Source organism: Podarcis melisellensis, assembly GCF_964234715.1.
Source record: "Podarcis melisellensis genome assembly, chromosome: Z".
Taxonomy (NCBI): domain Eukaryota; kingdom Metazoa; phylum Chordata; class Lepidosauria; order Squamata; family Lacertidae; genus Podarcis; species Podarcis melisellensis.
This window is the reverse complement of record NC_138547.1, coordinates 20,741,820-20,761,879: the sequence shown is the minus strand read 5'-3', so window position 1 is coordinate 20,761,879 and position 20,060 is coordinate 20,741,820. Positions and strand designations below refer to the sequence as shown.

At 44.2% G+C, this 20,060-nt stretch overlaps 1 protein-coding gene and 1 long non-coding RNA gene across 7 annotated transcripts in view; one reads left to right on the top strand and one right to left on the bottom strand.

Annotated features, from left to right (window-relative positions):
• The window catches only part of VSIG4 (V-set and immunoglobulin domain containing 4), a 34,581-nt gene extending 32,031 nt beyond the window's left edge, over nt 1–2,550 (top strand). For 2 of the 4 annotated variants that reach the window (XM_081897858.1, XM_081897861.1), the window contains exon 9: nt 238–1,273. In XM_081897858.1, the coding sequence (XP_081753984.1) occupies nt 238–496 (259 nt within the window). In that variant the 3' untranslated portion in view covers nt 497–1,273. Of the gene's footprint in view, nt 1–237; nt 1,275–2,312 lie in introns of those variants that run through there. The other 2 variants (XM_081897859.1, XM_081897860.1) reach the window with 2 other exon arrangements.
• A 4,026-nt stretch (nt 2,551–6,576) lies between these two features.
• LOC309361731 overlaps nt 6,577–20,060 on the bottom strand; it is a 48,281-nt gene continuing 34,797 nt past the window's right edge. The window contains exons 3-6 of one of the 3 annotated variants that reach the window (XR_014164611.1): nt 14,254–14,401; nt 9,075–9,212; nt 7,177–8,083; nt 6,577–6,942 (exon numbers count right to left, since the gene is read on the bottom strand). This is a non-coding gene — a long non-coding RNA (uncharacterized lncRNA). The remainder of the gene's footprint in view (nt 6,943–7,176; nt 8,084–9,074; nt 9,213–14,253; nt 14,402–20,060) is intronic. The other 2 variants (XR_014164612.1, XR_014164613.1) reach the window with 2 other exon arrangements.

The window sequence follows — 20,060 nt, the reverse complement described above, 5'->3', positions numbered from 1 at the left end:
CAAATGTTAATCTTTGCACTTGTTTAAAAGTTGAAGCATGGATTTCAGAAGCAGACTGTGCACATTGGAAAGGCTGAAACAGGACATAGGAAGCTGTGCAAAGAGACCATCTAACTGCAGAAATGCCAATCAGGCTTTGAAGTTCCAGCCCTCCAAAGTACTTCGTTTTCTTCCCTTACGCCTATTGCAAGCCCTGGGTCTATTGACCTGATTCTCACCTTTTACTTTCTGTTTCAGCTTCTGTATTACCAGAGGCACAGATGAAGACGATGATGACAACACAGTTGGAAGTGGTGGGGACAACCCACATGACCTAGGAAGAAACAACAGGTGTGCATGTTCGTATGAGTACGAGTTACTGAACGGCAGTGCTGACAACGGCCGCATCCTGGCACCTATACTAGGCCTTGAGGAAGAGGCGATAGAACTCAAGACAGTCAATATGTATGAAGCCCTGATCAATGAGTCAGATTCTGTGCTAGATGCCCCCCTGTGAGTGCTAGATGCCCCCCTGTGAGGCGCCTTCCTTTTTCTTTTTTGCATTGATGAGAGCCAGAGTGGTGTATTAGTTAAGAGCAGTAGACTTGTAATCTGGTGAACTGGATTCATGTCTCCTCTCCTCCACATGCAGCTGCTGGGTAACCTTAGGCTAGTCACACTTCTTTGAAGACTCTCAGCCCCACTTACCTCACAGAGTATTTGTTGTGAGGGAAGAAGGGAAAGGAGAATGTTAGCCGCTTTGAGACTCCTTCGGGTAGTGATAAAGCGGGATATCAAATCCAAACTCCTCTTCTTCTTCTCCTCAACCCAGCCATCGTCAGGCTATTTTCCATATTGTTTCTAGAGGTAAAATTGTGCCACCAATTGGGCAAAGAGGCCGTACATCTTGACCTTTGCTGACACAGCCGGGATGCAATAAGAAAACGGACGCGAATTGAGAATTAGCAATTAAAAAAAGCTCAACAACATTGCACAAAAATTGGCCAAAGCTCAAAATTGATTCAATTTTTGAAAGATGGCAACCCTAGTTAAGTAGGGTGGAGTGTGGATCACAAAAGCAATGGCTTATGTTCAAGTGTGCCTCAGGAATGCATTGTCAGTTCTCTGCCTCAGAACTGCCCTGTATAAGGTGGAGGATAATCAGATTTTTTATATGCTAGTGGTGGCAGCAGCAGTGGTGGTGGTGGTGGTAGTGGGTGTTGTGTTGTTGTTCTTGTTGTTGTTCTTGTTCTTGTTGTGGTTGTGCTTGTAGTTGTTGTTGTTATTATTAAATTTATTAGTGATATTTTCTTTGCCAAAGCAGCTCATGTTCATTTCATTCAGTATTGCTGGTCTGGAAGACAATCAGACTGGTGCCTGTGTTGCTTTTTTAAAGGTTTGTGTCATTTACATCAATGGTCCTCAACCTTTTTGAGTCCATGGCTCCCTTGACCAACTCCATTCTTTCTGCGGCTCCCCTGTGGGGCTCAGGAGCCCACTTATTTCACCCCTTTCCTGCAGAGCCAGCAGCCTCTCACCCCTCCCTTGTGGAGGGTTCCCTCAACCTCCTCTCCTTTCCCCTCTCCTTGGGAGTCCTCCAGGCAGCCGCTCCTACTGCCTCTAGTCTCTGAGCTGCCCCCACCCCCACCCCAAAGAGAGGTGCCACCTCACACCGCCCCACAAGGGCCTGAGAAGAGGATGCCCCCAGCCTCAGTGGCCCAATGGAGGTTGGCCAGAGGTGAACATGAGGCCAGCACCAGGGGCAGCAATGGCAGCAATGGGTGCTGCTTGCCCTGCATGGCAGAAAGGCTTCCCTTCAGCATTGGGCGCTCAGCTTCCAGGCAGGCTTCGCACACAGCAAGAACAAGAAAGTCCAGTGCAGCACCTGCCTGAACTGGCTGGCTGGGCTCCCTCGCCCACTTGCTTGCTTATTCAGCTCCTGGCAGCCAGAACCCCCTGGCCAGCCCCAGAGGCACCATTCATCTGGGGAGTTTGTAGCCAGGGCTGCTGCAACAAACAGCTGTGCATGCCTTTGGGAGGCAGAGACCCGAGAGGGCATCAGAGGAGGGAGGGAAGGAAAGAGGGACGGAGGCCAGGGTTGCCCCCAGCACCCCTGACCATCATTCAAAGCACCCCGGGGTACCACGGCACACTTATTGAAAATCATTGATCCAAGCTATTTCATAATTCTCCCTTTGCTACACTTGGTGGGTGGGCTGTTCTTCTCTTGCATTGCCATCACTTATAGATCTTATATTGTAAAGAGGCAATGCATGAGTTCCACTTGGAGGAGGGAGGATTACAATTTTTCTATCTATCTATTTGTGTGACAGAATGTTGGACTAGGATACTGGAGAGGCCACGGTTAAAATCCCTACCGGGCCTTGAAGCTCCAATGGGTGCCACAGGCCAGTCAAAGACCCTCAGCCAAACCTACTTCACAGTACTGTGAGGATGAAACGGCGTGAGGGATGAAATGGTGTGTACGTCGTCTTGAGCTCCTCGGAGAAAATATATGTAACATGAATGCAGAAAAAAACCCAAAAAAATAAATAAAATTTGTTCAGTTCACTGTTTGCCGTATTTATATTGTGGTTCCCTATGCCCTTAAATTTGACCAAACTGCGGGAGGCAGTGGAAGACAGGAGTGCCTGGCGTGCTCTGGTCCATGGGGTCATGAAGAGTCAGACACAACTAAACGACTAAACAACAACAACAACAACAATAACAACAACATGCCCTTAAACAACAAAGCTTTAGATATGCTAAAGAGAGATGCCTTTGCTCAGCCTGACAGGGCTCCCAACCCTGAACTCACGGGGGGAGGGGGAACAAACCCATCTCATTTTCCTTGTTTTGGGTTTTCCTTAATGCCCTCTATTAGTTTTCCCTCCCTGAATTATTTTGCAGCATTGCTGTCATCCAGCAATGGGCCCAAACATACTCTTCATTGTGCTATAGCTACCTTCCCCAATCTGGTACCCTTCTGATATTTTTGGGATACAACCCCCAGGTTGGGCATGACTGCACTCTGGATTCTGCCCATCTTGTCCCCCCTTTTTTTGCCTTCCTCCCCACCCCTTGATTTGCTGCCACCCAAGCAGTTTGTGATCTGTTAGCTCCATAGCTGTCAACCATCCCTTATTTGGCGGGAAACTCCCTTATCCCAGCGCCGTTTCCCGCTGCTGTCCCAGATTGATTATATCCCTTAAATTTCCCGGGTTTTAAAGGAAGCAGCTCCTCTCCCTCCCTCCCTGACGGCCAGGGAGGAGAGAGGCTCCAACTGTGTTGCTTGGCTGCGTTGCTCACCCAATAAGGAGTCTAAGAACGACTGGGGGGTGGAGCTTGCATGCCTTGTGCCGATCAAATCGGCCGCGTTGCCTGGGGACTCGCCTTTGCTCAGCGCTTCCCAGCGGAGAGGTGACGGTGGTTTTCCTTGCTGCATCCCCTTTGCTGGTTTGCTGCACTGTGGGAACCACCACTTGAGGCTTCGTTTGGCTGCTGGTTGACTAAAATCCCTTATTTTGGCTGCTGGTCCCTTATTTTCAAATCTGTAAATTGACAGCTATGGTTAGCTCCTCCCTCCCCAAGTTTGTATCAGGTGGATACAACCCCCCAAGTTGCTATACAAATTTGATGGTTCTGATTCTACACTTAGGGTGGCTGGGACTCTCTTCTGCTGCAGCAACTAACAACCTTCCTTTGCCTGCCCCTATGACCTTTCCTTGCTTGTATTGTCCTGCCTAAACATAGGAAGCTAACTGAATTAGGCAAATGGGTAACTGTCAGTCCAATCTGGTCCACCACACTCAGTGCTATTTACTCTGACTGGCAGTTGCTCTCCAGAGTTTCAGGTAGGGCATCTTCCCCAGACCTAACTGGAGACACCAGGGATTTAACCAGGACACTTCTATATTCGGAGCAGGTGTTCTCCCACTGCGTTATGGCACTTGAGATTTCCTCTGCAGCAGTGACCACTAGCAGCATCTGAGGAGAAGTAGGATAAAGGATAGAACAAACTTTTTCAGCTGTGGGCTATGTAAAAACACGCTGATTCCTGGACCATCCACAGGCCGGATTGAGAAGGCAATTGGGCTGCATCCCAATCCCCTTAGGTTGCCTACCCCTGGGATAGAGCCTCAGGGAGTCTTGCAATGGGAAGAACCTAGAGGGGAGGAGTTTGGGCAGGGAAAAGGGTGTGGTAACTAAGTACCAGTCTCCCTCCTTCTCCTGACATTAGCAGCAAGAAGGTGTTTGTTACCTGCTGCAGTTCCAGACGAGATGTGAGGGGAAGGGATAGCTTTCAGTCTTTCTGTTTTCTTCACTATTCTAGTTGAGGAGTGTTAAATCCCACCCCCACTCCCACCCCTGTCTCTTCCATGTGCGCGCACACACCCCATCATCAGGTGTGGAAGCTCTAAATATCCAATGTCCCCAGAGAAGAGATTCTCTTTCACAGAGACAGGTCAAAACTAGCCAAGGAAATGACCATTTGGCTCTCTGAGGGAGGCAAAATCCTGCTCCATTTGGGTAAAAAAAGGCACAGAACATCACCCTCCATTTGTAGGTTTCAAGGGACAGGGAGTCATGTTTGGGAGAAGGTGCTGTCTGTCACCCAGAGATGAATGCCAGCAAAATAAACACTGAGCTTTGTTTCTAATACGGGCTTTAAATGTGACATGATATTCCCCCTTAAAGAACTTGAGCATCTACTTCACAAATCAGCAGCATGGTGATTGAACCGCAAGAGATTGAACCGCACCTATCATCCATGGATATTTGGCCATGTTGACCGGGGCTGATGGGATTTGGAGTCCAACAACTTCTGGAGGGCGCTACACTGACTACCTATGAGTAGATCAAACAGCAGGATCTTGCATCACCTTAGGAGTCCAGCAACATCTGGACTGACTACCCCTTTCATATATCAAGGCATATCTTATCCTTTAGGTTAATTTTTCACTTGGCATGTATGTGTTTTCTGTTCAGTAGTAAAAATGTAACAGTTGGGTTTGGAAGTCAAGTATTTAGGACACACAGAAGGTACCGTATTTTTTGCTCTATAAGACGCACCAGACCACAAGATGCACCTAGTTTTTAGAGGAGGAAAACAAGAAAAAAAATATTCTGAATCTCAGAAGCCAGAACAGCAAGAGGGATTGCTGTGCAGTGAAAGCAGCAATCCCTCTTGCTGTTCTGGCTTATGGGATAGCTGCGCAGCCTGCATTCGCTCCATAAGACGCACACACATTTCCCCTTACTTTTTAGGAGGGAAAAAGTGAGTCTTATAGAGCAAAAAATACGGTAAAACCTAATTGCACGATTTGTGAAACTCTGGCTTGCATTAAAAAAAAAACAACAACCCTTGGGCCAGGAACTGAGGAATGGAAGAATGGATAGCTGGTCTAGGAATAATCCTGCATTGGCCCACCCAGAGAGAAAGAGAAAGACACAAACAAACAAACAGGAGTGTGTGTTTTTGCAGGGTGCCCAAGTGTGGGTTTGAGACTCTATATACATATTGTTTTATGTACACAGATGCTCTCTTATTCATTCATTCAGTTTTAAAACATTTTCAGACCAACAATCATCACACATTCTTGGGCAGTCAACAACAATATAAAGTATTGTTTACAGAAGTTGGGTGCCGCCCCCACTCTGTCAGCAGTAGCAAGATTCCATGGGGCAGGGGTGCCAACTCAAATAAAATATTGGGGGGACAACAGGTAAGCCCTGACCTGTATAATCGATCAAAAGATGCAGCATACACACCATTTGAATGGCAACACCCATCAAATTGAGGGGGCACTCTCAAATATTTTATTGGGGGGAGGTGAAGGGACCTCTGCCCATAGGAGTTGGCTCCCAAGCCAGGGGGTTCCAGGAATTCCCCCAGGGTGTGTGTTCCTTTGGAGAATTTAGACACATCACAGACTGTTGTAGCTTTAAGAAATATGGTTTATTCACCTATTTACAACTTCAGTCTGAGTGGGCAGGGTCCAGATCTTACAGCACAGTCATCTCAAACATAGCTTGTTCCCCATAGCAGTGCAGCCTTAGAGTCAAAGACATCTTTCCCACCCAGCCTTCAGCCAACCTGCCCAAGGTGGATCTCCCTCGTTGTTCTTCCCCTTCTTCTTCCCAGCACACCTTGCCCTAAATACTCCCCTTTTCTGTCACTTCAAATACACACCCCATCACCATGGCAACCTCTGTCTGTCCAAATTTCCTCTTTGATGGGCCATCAACACTTTTTGTCATGTGAGGCCCTGTCTTGGAAAGGAAGCCTGGCCTGGCCTTTTCCACTGGCCTGCAATCTTCCCTTTAAATAATCTGCCACCATTTATTAATTTCAAGGGTTTAGTGGGATCCCCCAAAATCTTTAACAGTATAAATTAGTTAAAACCTAATACTACACAATAAAACTCTAACATTATTCAACCATAATAAATGACAGCAAATTAAAGTTATTAGGCAGCCTGAGGAATTGTACAAATTTAAAATGCTTGAATAAACAGAAACGTACTAACTAGGTCCTAAAAGATTGCAAAGGAAGAACCAACCATACCTCCTTAGTGATGCAATTCCACAATCTCCACCCAAGAAGAGAGACCCTCAGAACTGGGCCGTAGCAGAATGTCTTAAGAGCAGAATGCTCTTAATAGTATTTGGATCCCAAGCCATTTCTTTTGGATATTGTGGTAAATAGAGATGTGGAGGAGAGGGCAATGGACACAATCCAGTTCCCCCCACCTTTGTGCATTCAGTCAGTAGTGTCAACATTGACTGCAACATCGTCACACAATAAATCCATTGCCATATGGAATACACTTTGAAGCATCTTTTAAGTGCATGCAAACATTTCAGAATATCATTACGGCAATAACTATCACCACTGTACTGATGCTGTTTCAGTCTGTTGAACCAACGGAAATGGAGCAGTTCACACAACAGACCTTTACACTTTTTTTTTTTAAAAAAAGATATTTATTAAAGTTTTCAAAAAATTATATAAAATAGAAAAAACAAAAAAACAAGCAATAAGACATACATACAAAACACATACAATAACAAGTATAATTTCAATCCCTTATATTCATAAAACTTACTTTCCTGACCTCCTCATACCTCCTCTTCCTGTATTCCAATCTCTAATTAAATCAATTCAGCAAATCCTTCCCCTAATCAGACCTTTACACTTTGACCACCCTTTCCCAACCTGGTGCCCCTCAGATGTTTTGGTCTACACCTCCTCCCATCATCTCTGACAACTGGTCATGCTTGCTGGGGCTGATGGGATTGAGAGCACAAAAATTTCTGGTAGGCACCAGATCTTGGAATGCTGACATTGGCCTTGATGGAGACCATGCTTTGCTGTCACAGCTGTGGCTACAGAAAATACAGAGGGCTCTGCCTGTGTGTTTGTGTGCTCAGGCGCACACAGTACAGCCTGAGCTTCCTATTCATGATGTACCTGCAAACATGGTGTGGACCTTCACATTTTCTTCAAAGCATAAATGCATGAAGTAGAATATTGTGATCCAATTCCACTCCGCACAACTAGTGCAATATAAAAGAAGCAACATTTAAACATGGCCATGGTCCATTTATAAAAACATCCAGAAAACCTTAGCAATGCCCCCCCCCAAAGTCAGCTAGAAACATCTGGAAACATTTGAACAAACCACCTAACATCATATTGGGATACATGTTAATATAAACTGCATCCAGGGCTTCAATGTTTGGCACAGTTTAACTCCCTAAACCTTGATTAATTCTAACTTTTATTTGATCTAATAGCTTAGGTATCTCACACCCCACAAACTCATAACAATACCAAACTCTGCCATTCATAGATCTCTCCACATCCCTCTTTGCCAGCAATGACTCCTGCTCTGCGGAGAGGTCCTGTGATGACTTGCTGGATGCTCAACGTTGCTGGGCAAATGCCGCACTTTGCATATTTGACAAACTGACACTCTGCCACATTGAGTGTCGAACTCAGCTTGTCAAATACACGGAGAGAAGCACTGCAGATCCTCAGGGAACATTTAGAGAAGCACTCAGGAAACACTGGTGACGTTATATCCGGCCAGGCAGCACCCTAAAGTGAGGGAAGAAAAGACAAGACCAGAAAAGGCTTGTTTTGATGGAAACCAGAGAACAGGAAAGGAGAACCAAAGTAGACTTGAGTTTTTTTTACAAACGTTTTGTTTTTGTTTTTTACAAATATGGAGCAGATACTATGTGGCACCTGTAGCAGTGCCAATTTAGCCGATTGAAGTGGGCGAGTGGGCATGTATGGGATAAGGTTACATCACAGGTAAACTGGCCAAGTTGTTAAGGGCTTTGAATACTATTAAGTTACACTTTGAACTTGGTCCAGTAGCAAACAAACTCTGAGCGCAGGTGACAAGGCTTCGTTCTCATCAGCAGCCATGCTGCAAGATTCTGCACTAATTGTAGCTTTCGGATCAAGCACAAGTGAAGCCCCATATAGAATGCAGTAATCCAGTCTTTTAAATTTATTTATTTAGAATGTAGTAATCCAGTCTTTTAAATTTATTTTTTATTTATTAAAAGCCCATAGCACTCAGTATTAGTAACCCAGTCTTGAAGTAACCAGTGCATGAACTATGCTGGCAGAGCTAAGACAAAAAGACTTCTTCCCAGGTGTCTGAGTTTGTAGGGTGTCCTAATGCTCCAATTTTCCTTCTACTAAACACCTTAGGCATCCCGAAAGAAGTCTTTTTTGTCTCAGAATATTCTCCATAACTCACAGAAAGTTCTACAGCCTCTACCAAACACCCTTTAGTCTCCCAGACAGGGTTAAATGTTCTTTTTTATTTTATTTATTTTATTTTTAGGAACTGCTTCATGATAATGCTTTGAAGCAGCATAGTTTGTGTTCCATAATGGAAGCCTAATCTCTTCAGCCCTCCTAGTGACCCTGAACTTTTAATTATCTTACTGTGTGGATCTGGTTGTTAAGCACTGAGCTTTGATCAGTGCTGTTTTTCTAGAAAAAGAGGTGCCGGAACCCCACAAACACCTCCCTTGTTCTCTTATAATCTTATAATGGCAAAGGTACCCACCTGAGAGGTGCCATAGCTGAGCTCCGGCGAGTTCCAGCTGAAAAAAGCCCTGCAGATAATTGTCTATAAAATGGGTGCTCTCCCCCCGCCCCATTTCTCTTGCTCTCAGATGTTGTATAAGAGTGCCTGGTCATCTGACTTAAAAAAATTAAATTGGAAGATAAATGCACCTGCTCTCCCATCTCACTCACACACACACACACACACACACACACACACAGAGAGAGAGAGAGAGAGAGAGTTTCTCTCTCTCTTTTTCTGTTAAAGCTGACTTGACTGTTGATACAATAAAAGTGAACGCTTTCTTTGTGAACAGTAACAATGAAAACAAATTGATCTTATTCACCCATCTTGTTCATGTGTTACAACAACCCCTAAAGTTGCATTTATAGCTCGTCTTTTTTCTCTAGGTGGCATATATAGATCTCCCTCTCTTCAACACCACAACAACCCAGTGAGGTAGGATGGGCTGAGGAGCAGTGACAGGTCCAAGGTCACCCAGTGATATTCTTGGCCAAGTGGGGATATGAACCCTAGTCTCTCCCAGGTCCACACCGACACTCTTAACAATGCAGAGCATTAACGCATTCTAATATTTATTGGAAGCCACTCGGTCATGTTTGTCCAAAAACTCAAGTGTGCTGTGCTGCAGCAAGCTCATTATGAGGAGTCTGTCGGCTTGTGGAAGTGGGAACTTGGATGAGCCTGGTCTGAGACAGAGCAGCAGAGGGACAGAAAAGTCACGCCCCTGGTCACACTTCCCTCTTTTGCACAAAAGGAACAGGAATCCTGTCCTCTGTTGATGTCAACACATGCACACTGTTTCACAAGCAAAGAGCCAAAGCTCACCATTCTGTGAGGGTGCAACAGTTGCATGTCATCAGAACAGTGGCGTAGCGTGAGGGGTGCAGGGGGGCCGGCCGCACCGGGTGCAACATCTGGGGGTTAGGGTTAGGGGGTGCAAATCCACGGGTTAGGGGGCGCAAATCCACGGGTTAGGGGGCACAAATTACTTGCCTTGCCCCGGGTGCTGACAACCCACGCCACGCCACTGCATCAGAATGTTAAACACATACACACAGAGACACCTATATGTGGCACATTTAGTGTGAGAGACTGACAGAGCGACAGGGCCGTCTTAAGAATATCCAGGGCTGTGGTGCAAAGCTCCCTCTGCCCCCCTGCCCCCCGTTTCCCAGAGTTTTTTAGGGATGACAGCGCTGCCGGCAGGGCTGGAGGAGGCGGGTGAGGGCGGCAAGCATCCAGCCTCCGCCTCTTCCCTGGCACCCTCCAGAACTTGCCGCCCGGGCGCCCCGTGCCACTAGCCTCTATGGGTAAGACGCCCCTGCAGAGCAAGAAGCATTCAGCAGTCAGTTCTATCTTCTTCTAGCTTTTTATTAATAACCATGAAATACTGCCAGACATTTCCAGGACAATTTAGGCTGCTGGCTAGTGAGTAAGCCTTACTGAATACTCTGGGAGTTACTTCTGAGTATGCATGCAGTGGATCATACCGCACTTCACTTTACATGGATGTGTAATTAGCAGCATTAGGAACTGCCATATAGAGTCAGGACATTGGTCCTGTAGCCCAGTATTGTCCACAAAGGAGTAGCTCTTTCCAGAGTTTTAGACCAGGGACCTTTCCCTGCCCTTCCTGGGGACTGAACCTGCATGCTGGATAATGTCCACTTGAATCTTGAAAGCATTATTTTGTCACTGAAGGAACACTGCTGGCTTTAACAAGTACTGTGAAATAAAGTGGTTTGACAACTGTAGCCCCTGAGAGCAACAGTGTAAAGCACTAAATGGATTTACAAAGGGATTTTTTTTTTCAGCCGGAGCTCCCAGGGGCTCAGTTCTGGCACCTCTCAGGTGGGCGACATTGTCATTCTAAGAGAACAAGGGAGAAGTTTGTGGTGAATTCCAGCACCTCTTTTTCTAGAATTGTTTGGGGAGGATCATGTCATAGCCACCAGGGGCCTATTTCAGAGAGTTTTCAGATGCAGAATGCCATGGTTTTGTGCCTTTCTGATTGGTCTAGATACTTTTGGGCTACTTTAAAACATGATCTATATGATTAGGTCAGCAATATTTATTCTTCTTTTTTCAGATCTGTGGTGCATGATTCCCCTCCCCCTTTATAGAGAGTATTATGAAGCTTGAAAACGTGATGCATTTCTATTGAAAGATACTATACATGATCCAGCAACAAACGTTTGCTGGTAACTCCTGTTGAAATATATCCACTCTATCAGGCCTTCCCCATTCCTAAGGAGCTCCAGCCAGTATACATGGTTCTACCTTTGTATCTAATCCTCACTACAACCCTGCAAAGTAAGGTACGCTGAGAGACAGTGACTGGCCCATGGTCGCTCAGTCATCTTCATGTGGACGAGTGAGGTTTTGGATCCTGGTCTACCAGGCTGAAGTCCAACACACAAATAAGCCCATGCGATTATAAGCCTTGAGGTTGCAACCAACCTAGTCTTACCCATTGGAATCAATTGACTTCTTAGCCGCAGCCATTGGGTTTTGGTTGGATTGTGCCCACTGTCTAACCCTTTTATGTGTCTCAGCTGTACAACTGAAGAGAGACACACAGCTCGCCTACTTCTATATGTATTTTGTATTTTATTTTTTTTAAGGCAAATAAAAATGATCACCAATCCAATACTATGCTTAGAACAAGCTGGGGGTTGTTTCTGAAAGAAATATCCCCCTTTAAGATTGGAGCTGGGGTAGCTCAGTCGGTAGAGCCTGGATGGCTCAGTTGGTTAGAGTGTGATGCTAATAATGCTAAGGCTGCAAGTTCGATCCCTGTATGGATCAGCTGCATATTCTTGCGTTGCAGGAGAGTTAGACTAGATGACACTCAGGGTCCCTTCCAATGCTGCAATACTATTATTCTATGAGACTTGTAATTTCGCAGGATGTTGGGTAAAAGATTCCTGCACTGCAAGGGATGATCCTTGTGGTCCCTTCCAACTCTATGGTTCTGTTTGTTTGTTTGTTTGTTTGTTTGTTTGCTTTTAAAAAATATCCATTCCAGGATTGGCCTGAGGCGCTTTCTGGGGAACTATCAAACAATCACTAGTTTTCCTGGCATTTTGAATTCAGGACCTATGCATTATAGTCTCCGAAATTAAAAAAAACACACACACACAAAGTAAGCGAGAAAATGCCTCAGTTTAGACCAATTTGTTTTAAAATGCAAGAGTCGTTTGTGTGACTCAAAATTGGCCTAACCTATTTGGATACAAATCCCATGAGTTACTCTGAATTAGTAAATGTGTTTAGGATTACTAATCCTTACAGCCAGTGTGGCAGAGTGGTGAGTGTGAGACAACAACCTGGGAGACCAGGGTTCTAAATCCCCACTTGGTCATAAGGCTCCCTGGCTGACCTTGGGCAGTCACTCCTTGCTCCTTGGACGAAAAGGTGGGATATAAATGCAACAAATTAATAATAATCCTGATTTAAGCATGCTTCCATCTTAATTCCAAAATAAATGAAAAGGGGAACAAAGATACATTTGACAAGAACCCTCAAGTTCAAGCAGGGGAGGGAGACTGTTAAAAGCAATACCATTTTGATAGGGTGATTGACAGTTCAAAGTTTCTCATACTATCTCTGTGATCTACCCTCAGTACATTTACCTCCCCTTAAAATAAGCACACAACAGTGCTAAATTTCAGTTACAGATAGGTAGCCGTGTTGGTCTGCCATAGTCAAAACAAAACAAAATCCTTCAGTAGCACCTTAAAGACCAACTAAGTTAGTTCTTGGTATGAGCTTTCGTGTGCATGCACACTTCTTCAGATACACGTATCTGAAGAAGTGTGCATGCACACGAAAGCTCATACGAAGAATTAACTTAGTTGGTCTTTAAGGTGCTACTGGAAGGAGTTTTTTTTTTTTGTTTTAACAGTGCTAAATACTGGGTAATTATTAGCACAATTAGTAAAGATCACCAGCAGCTAGTAGTCTGGGAGGCACTAATCTCTCTGAAGAGGGCTGCCAACTTTTCAATCAGCTCAGCAGCTGTACCTTTATAGTGCAAAAAGTAGCAGCTGAAATTTTCAGAGAACAATACTGTTTAAGGCTTACTTACTTTGCCAAACCTTTATTAGTATAAAAAAAGGTAAAGGGACCCCTGACCATTAGGTCAAGTCGTGACCGACTCTGGGGCTGAGGCGCTCATCTTGCTTTATTGGCCAAGGGAGCTGGCGTACAGCTTCCAGGCCATCATAAAACATCCATATATAAAAATTATTATTATTACTACTACTACTATTATTAGCCTTTATTGGCATAAGTTTAAACAATGAAATCATAAAATCATCCAAATACATTGATAATCCAAACACATTCAATATATAAAAGACTAGATAGCCACCATTGAATAAATCAGGCAACTTGAGATTTAGCTTTACAGATCTTGGCTAAAATTTTAAAATATATACAAATAAACAGCCAGGTAAAATACCGTATATAATGACGAGGATTTTTAATTGGGATTTCTGCCTGCTAAATAGTGCCATTCACCACTCTAGGAAATACTATTGACAAAAACTCAGTCACCCTTGCACAGTTACTTCCGGGTTAATATCATACAGATAGAATCTGATATTTTCATTGTGCCATGATGTTAGACTACCCCAAAAAAGGGATAGTACGCATTGTACAATGGACATAGCTGGTTGTACAATGGACAGTACAAAGGATATGTTCTACAGTGCCTGGCACATTCAAAGAACATCCGCAATGTCTATCATCCTGCTCTCACAGTGGCCAACCAGATGCCCCAATTTGAAGCCTGGACTCCCCTAGCACAAAAACACTCTCCCCTCCTGTGTTTTCCAGCAACCTGGCATTCAGAAGCATTACTTTCTTGGAAAGGCGGGGTAGAACATAGTTCCCCATGTGTGCAAGTTTGCTTGTTTGTTTGCAGTGCCCACACAGTCATTGGCACCAAAATGCCAGTTTGTATTCCGCCACCCCTTTTAATCTTGATCTACACTTTCTAGGGAGAATATGATTTTTTAAAAAAAAAACTGTTGCAATCTCCCTCAAAAACCTGTTTGCAATATAAAGGTTTTTGCAGTAACCCCCCCCCCCCCCGCCCCACCCATTCTGGAAGCACCCAAACGAGCAGAGCTATGCAGACATACTCTACCTGTCTCTGTGATCATGCGAAGTGGGTAAGACGAGCCCACTCCACCTGCTGAGGAGCACCCTTCCAGCAGAGCAGAAGAGGAGCAAATGCAGCTCCGAGCAGGACAGAGGCTTGTTTTGAAGGGGCCTCTCCTCTTTTCAAGAGGAAGCTGAAAATGGGGAAGATAAAGCTGAGGTTAGATGACAGGAAATATCTGGATGTGAAGTGACAACATGTCAGCATTGAGAAATATTGCTGCAAAAGCAAGCAGCTTCTTGTCTTGAGCTGTGTGGCAAACACCACCAGCTGCTCCCACTTGACACCAAATTAGGACTGCATTTCTAAGTAATGTCCTCTCCATCCTGCAGCTAGGGGTTTATCCACATTTACCTTTTCTTTGCCCTTTGCAGGCACGGTCCACACTTTAAAGCTCTGTGTTCGAGTACCAAACCCTTCTCTTTTCTTTTTTGCTCTTGAGCTTTCCCTACGAAAACCCGCTCCTTAGCACTCAGTCAGAGCAAACATCAATCTGCAGAAAACCCGAATTGGTGTTTGCTCCAACTGAGCGGGTAATGCAGGTCAAGTTCTGAAAGAGCACTTGGACGCAGAACTTTAAAATGCAAACCTGTGCCTGGAAAGAGCAGAACAAAACGTCACTGTGGATAAGCCCTTTGAGTACGAACTAAAATGTTGTGAGATGCAATCCACTTAAAGCAAGGCTTAAGAAATGAAAGGGTGGTGGTGTTAGAGCTAGGGGAGACTGTGGAACTGGCCCAAGAGAGTTTGCCATGGCCAGTGGCTGGCAGCACACTGTACCATCTGCACAGGGCACCCCCCACCCAGCATACCAAGAGATCCTTGTTGGAGGCCATGTTGCTTCAGTGATGTCCTTGAAACCATTATCATCCCACTGAGTGCCATTCAAGTGGCTTGTTCAGTTGAGTGGGTCCTAGGCAGTGAATCCATTGCCCCCACCCCGCTTCCAAAAAAAATTGCCCTTTGAATTTCTGGCTTGCTTTGGTTAGGTCAAATGCTAGAAGCATTTGGTCAAGACAGAATGACCAATGCTGTTTGGTGTGCATGAGTGGCTAGGACCAGAAAACTTGATGGCTGGTAATGCTCATGCTAATCACCTCAATGGAAACATCACCATGGGACTTGCATTGAACACGGCCAAAGGAACAGTGAGGACTTGGGGGAAGGGCCAAAACTCAGGAATCTAGCAGACAGAAGTCAGCATGACAAGCGACACATGGTCTGTGTCCAGCACCATGTAATGACAGCAAAGACATGTGAACCAGTGTATGTTGTAGAGCAACAAGCCCAAGAGACAGTGAACCTATCTGGTGTGGCTGATACACATCAAAATCCACTTTTGGTGAGAAAAGGTGAGAGTTAAACAAAAAATCCTTTTAAGCATTCGTTCATTAACCAGCTGAGTTAGACTTTGGCTTAGCTTATTTGGCACTACTTATAATTTGCTTGTTAAAACCCTATCACAGCTGAATATCAGGGTATTAGAATTAAAATTGGCATGCGTATTCAGGACTCAGTTCAACGTTTGAAGTTTGAATATCAGCATGACTCAACTTCCTTCTTAAATGTTCTCAGAGAGAAGGCGAAAATCATAATGTAAAATGCAATATTCGTATTGAAATTCAGGAGAAAGGTTGAGAAGACAATTGCATGTTTTGAGTTCAAACACTCGCTCAAGTGCCACAGCTCTTGTAACTGTGTGGTGGTAGGGATCCTTCAGTGTCTTGTCTCTCTAGAGCAGTGAGACATAACAGTGGAAAATGGAATGTAGGCTTAGCTTCTCTGATTAAAGTTTGAATTCCAATAGACTTCCTCATATGGTGGGGGGCTGGAGGTGGGAAGGTTCTAAATCACACAGTAAAACATCGTCGTCATCATAATCATGTTATTATTTATATGCCACCCCAGCCACTTTGGGCGGCTCCCAACAAAATATTAAAAACACAATATAACATCAGCCATTCAAAACTTCCCTGAACATTAAGGGATCATGGTGGCACTCAATAAGCATGTCCAGCTGGCTCCCTCATACTCATTTTTAATGGAGGAAAGGAAGATGCTAAAAAACTGAAGTTTTCCTTTTCTCCTTAGTTGTTAATTGATGATTCAGCTGAAAGCCAGGCACAGGTTGTCCTGCTCTCCCCACTGCCCAAAGCAAACTTTCAATGGGTTATACCAGAACTTAATTAGCGTGGGTGCATAATTACATTGGCCCTCCTTGTGCTCTCGCGCACACGCACAAACAATGAAGGTTTGCCTCATCACCTACAAACTATTCCCATCCATTGCTAACAAGCAGTAGATTCACTGAGAATGTGGTTGCTGTAGTCTTCCGCTTTCATTTCAAGTGTTTAATGAAAGAGGAATGGAGAAAAAATAATGTTTATTTTAAAATAGACTGCACAGAAGGAAGATACTACCCCCAAAGTATGCATCATTTAATTTTTTGAAAAACACTGAAGATGTCCTCCCTCTTTGATTACCTGCAATCCAACAGGTGTGATAAATACCTCTTAAAAACTTATGTTTGGTTGGCAGGTGTTGACACTTGTGGTGGAAATGGTGGAAAGTTTCGAGTCTTACAGTGGTACCTCAAGTTAAGTACTTAATTCGTTCTGGAGGTCTGTTCTTAACCTGAAACTGTTCTTAACCTGAAGCACCACTTTAGCTAATGGGGCCTCCTGCTGCTGCCGCGCCACCAGAGCATTATTTCTGTTCTCATCCTGAAGCAAAGTTCTTAACCCGAGGTAATATTTCTGGGTTACCGGAGTCTGTAACCTGAAGCGTATGTAACCCAAGGTACCACTGTATATAGAATCACAGGATCATAGAATTGTAGAGCTGGAAGGGGTCCCAAGGATCATCTAGTCCAACCCCCTGAAATCCAGAAATCTCAACTAGATCCTACATGACATCCAACCTCTGCTTAAAAGCCTCCAAGGAAGGATGTTAACACTTGTGAATTGCTCTCTGGTTGCTGGCAGCAGAAAAGGCCTTAGGTCCAAAATTCAAGTGACAATAAATGAATGTGTCCCTATATGAAGTGAATTTGGACTAGTAGGTTGCCATACCAAAAAGGCTGGTGAACCACTGATCTAAAGCACTTTTATGCCACTTTAACAGTCATGATTTCCCCATCAAAGAATCATGGGAACTGCAGTTTGTTAAGGGCGCTGAGAGTTGTTAGGAAACACCCCCCTATTCCCAATGAAAGCCCTCCAATCACTTTGCAATTTAAAAAGAAGTCAGCATGCACATACACATTTTTTAGTGCATTTTACCAAATATCTGAAATTTTGCAGATGTCACTGGATTCCAACTCTTATCAAGCCTTGTTAGTGTGGCCAGTGGTCAGGGATTGTGCTCAGGACCACAATACCCCAAGGACCATCTTTCTCCATATGAACCTATCTGGACCCTGTGATCATCCTCTGAGGCCCTTCTTTGTGTGCCTCTTCCACAAGATGTCCGGAGGGTGGCAACACAGCAACAGGCCTTTTCTGCAGTGGCTCCCCGTTTGTGGAATGCTCTCCCTAGGGAGGCTCCAGGCCTTTGGCTAATTAAACAGTCTAGGGCCTTTTAAACTTGGGGGGGTTATTGTTTTTGTTTGTTACTATGGTATGTATTTCTGTGTTTTTATAAATTACTTTGGGATCCTCAGATGAAGGGCAGTATAGAAATTTAACAAACAAACAAATGGTCTTCCTCCTTACAATAAGTAGTGAATTTGCATGCTTGCACACTTGCACAATTGTAGATGGTGGACAAAGATAAGAACCCCTGATGTGAAGGAAGGGTGATGACTGAAAAAGGACCAGGATTTAAGTTTCTGCCAAATTAGAAACAAACATGGCAATTTGTTGGGCTTCATAACACCACCAATACTCTGGGCATCTTCTAGCAATTCCTTAGGGTGTTCAGTGTGGAGGGAAAGAAAGACAGAGAACTACAGTAAATGTTACAAAGTGAGTTCCTGTGTTCCTCCAACATTCTGCACTTACTCCCTCTCCAACAGCAGCTGTGTTGTGATGTAATGGAGTACTGTACAACATTTGATCAATCTGATTTTGAAACAAAATATCTTACTGGGACCTGAAATTGGTACTGATTAATTAACAAACTTTAGAATTTTGCAATTTAATAAATAAGGATTTAATTTAACACTTGTTAACTGCTGCAAATATAGTAATCACTAAATCAGTGGAAGTGCCTTGATGTGGACCTCCTTGAAACCCAGACTGCACAGATTTGGGACATAATACCTATGGACAAACTTGCCACTTTGCAACAAGAACACTGAAAGGGAACAAGAGCATTGCTTTTATGCAACACCCTCTGACTTTATTCACCTTGTACAATCAATTGAACACAGCTTCTGCCCTCCAGAAATGCACTGGAACGGCGCATTTGTTTAATGATTTTGTACATCTACGTCAGAAATTGGAACATAATGGATACTGTATTGTGTATAAAACTAGTTCCACACTGGGGAAGTGGGGAAGACTTATATTTTCTGGATGTTGCATTTGTAATTGTTTATATATCTTTAAAATGAATTTAATTTTTTTAAAATACTGTAAAAAATAACTTAAGAGTCCTGCTAAATCAGGCCAATGGCCCATCTAATCCAGCATATTGTTTTCACAGTGGCCAAAAAGATTCCTGTGGGGAACCTGCAAGCAGGACTCAAGCACAAGAACATTTTGCCCTCCTGTGTTTCCCAGAAGCCGATCTCCATAAGCATTTCTGCCTCCAACCATGAAGGTAGAGCATACGCTCCATCATGACCAGTAGCCATTAATAGCTTTGTCTTCTGTGAATGTGCAGATATAATAAACCTGCAGGTGTCTTGGGGCCTCCTATCTCCTCCCGTTTTGTTTTCAGACTTCAGCCGACACTGAAGATTCATTTTTCTTCTTTAAAAATGTAATGAGTGGAGGATATTGCTGCTGCTTGATGATTATGTGTTTGTCATCTTTATTTAAAGTTCTAAGCGTCTTCTTTTCCCCCCTGAAAAAAGGAACTGTGAAGTCTTAGCTGCTTCTCATATGAGACGGGTGTGATAAGGAAACCTCAACTAACTGTTACAGACCTTGGTTATGAAGAGTTCCAGCCTCTGGACGTCCTTCAAAGCATCCTCCACTAAACACAACATCACAATTGTACATAGTTCCTTCCACTTAGAGTGCCCAGGGGTTTAATTTTGTAAACGGGTCATTTAAACATCACAAAGAGGTAGTTAGCAACATTTTTTTAAAAAAAAATCCAACCATGTGAATCCCCTGCCCCACAGTACATATGGATTGAAGGTGGAGATGGCAACAACATACTGTAGTTTTCGCTCTATAAGACGCACTTTTTCCCTCCTAAAAAGTAAGTGGAAGTATGCATGCGTCTTATGGAGTGAATGCAGGCTGCACAGCTATCCCAGAAGTCAGAACAGCAAGAGGGATCGCTGCGCAGTTCTTGGGGGCTTCTCCTTCCTCGGGGAAAAGCCTGCAAGCGCCGCACACACGCTCCACATGAAAGGGAGAGCTGAGCAAAGCCTGGGGTGCATACAGGCTCTGCTCAGCGCTCCCTTTAAAGAATTTTTTTTCTTGCATTCCCCCTCTACAAAATAGGTGTGCCTTATGGTCAGGTGCATCTTATGCAGTGAAAAATATGGTAATCTGCATGCTGTAAAAACACAGACACTTGTACTCATTTTTGGGAGCACCCATCCTATAATAACCTCCCCCAAATCCTCACACAAACTGTAAGTGGCACCCCAACATGACACCCACTCGGGGCCC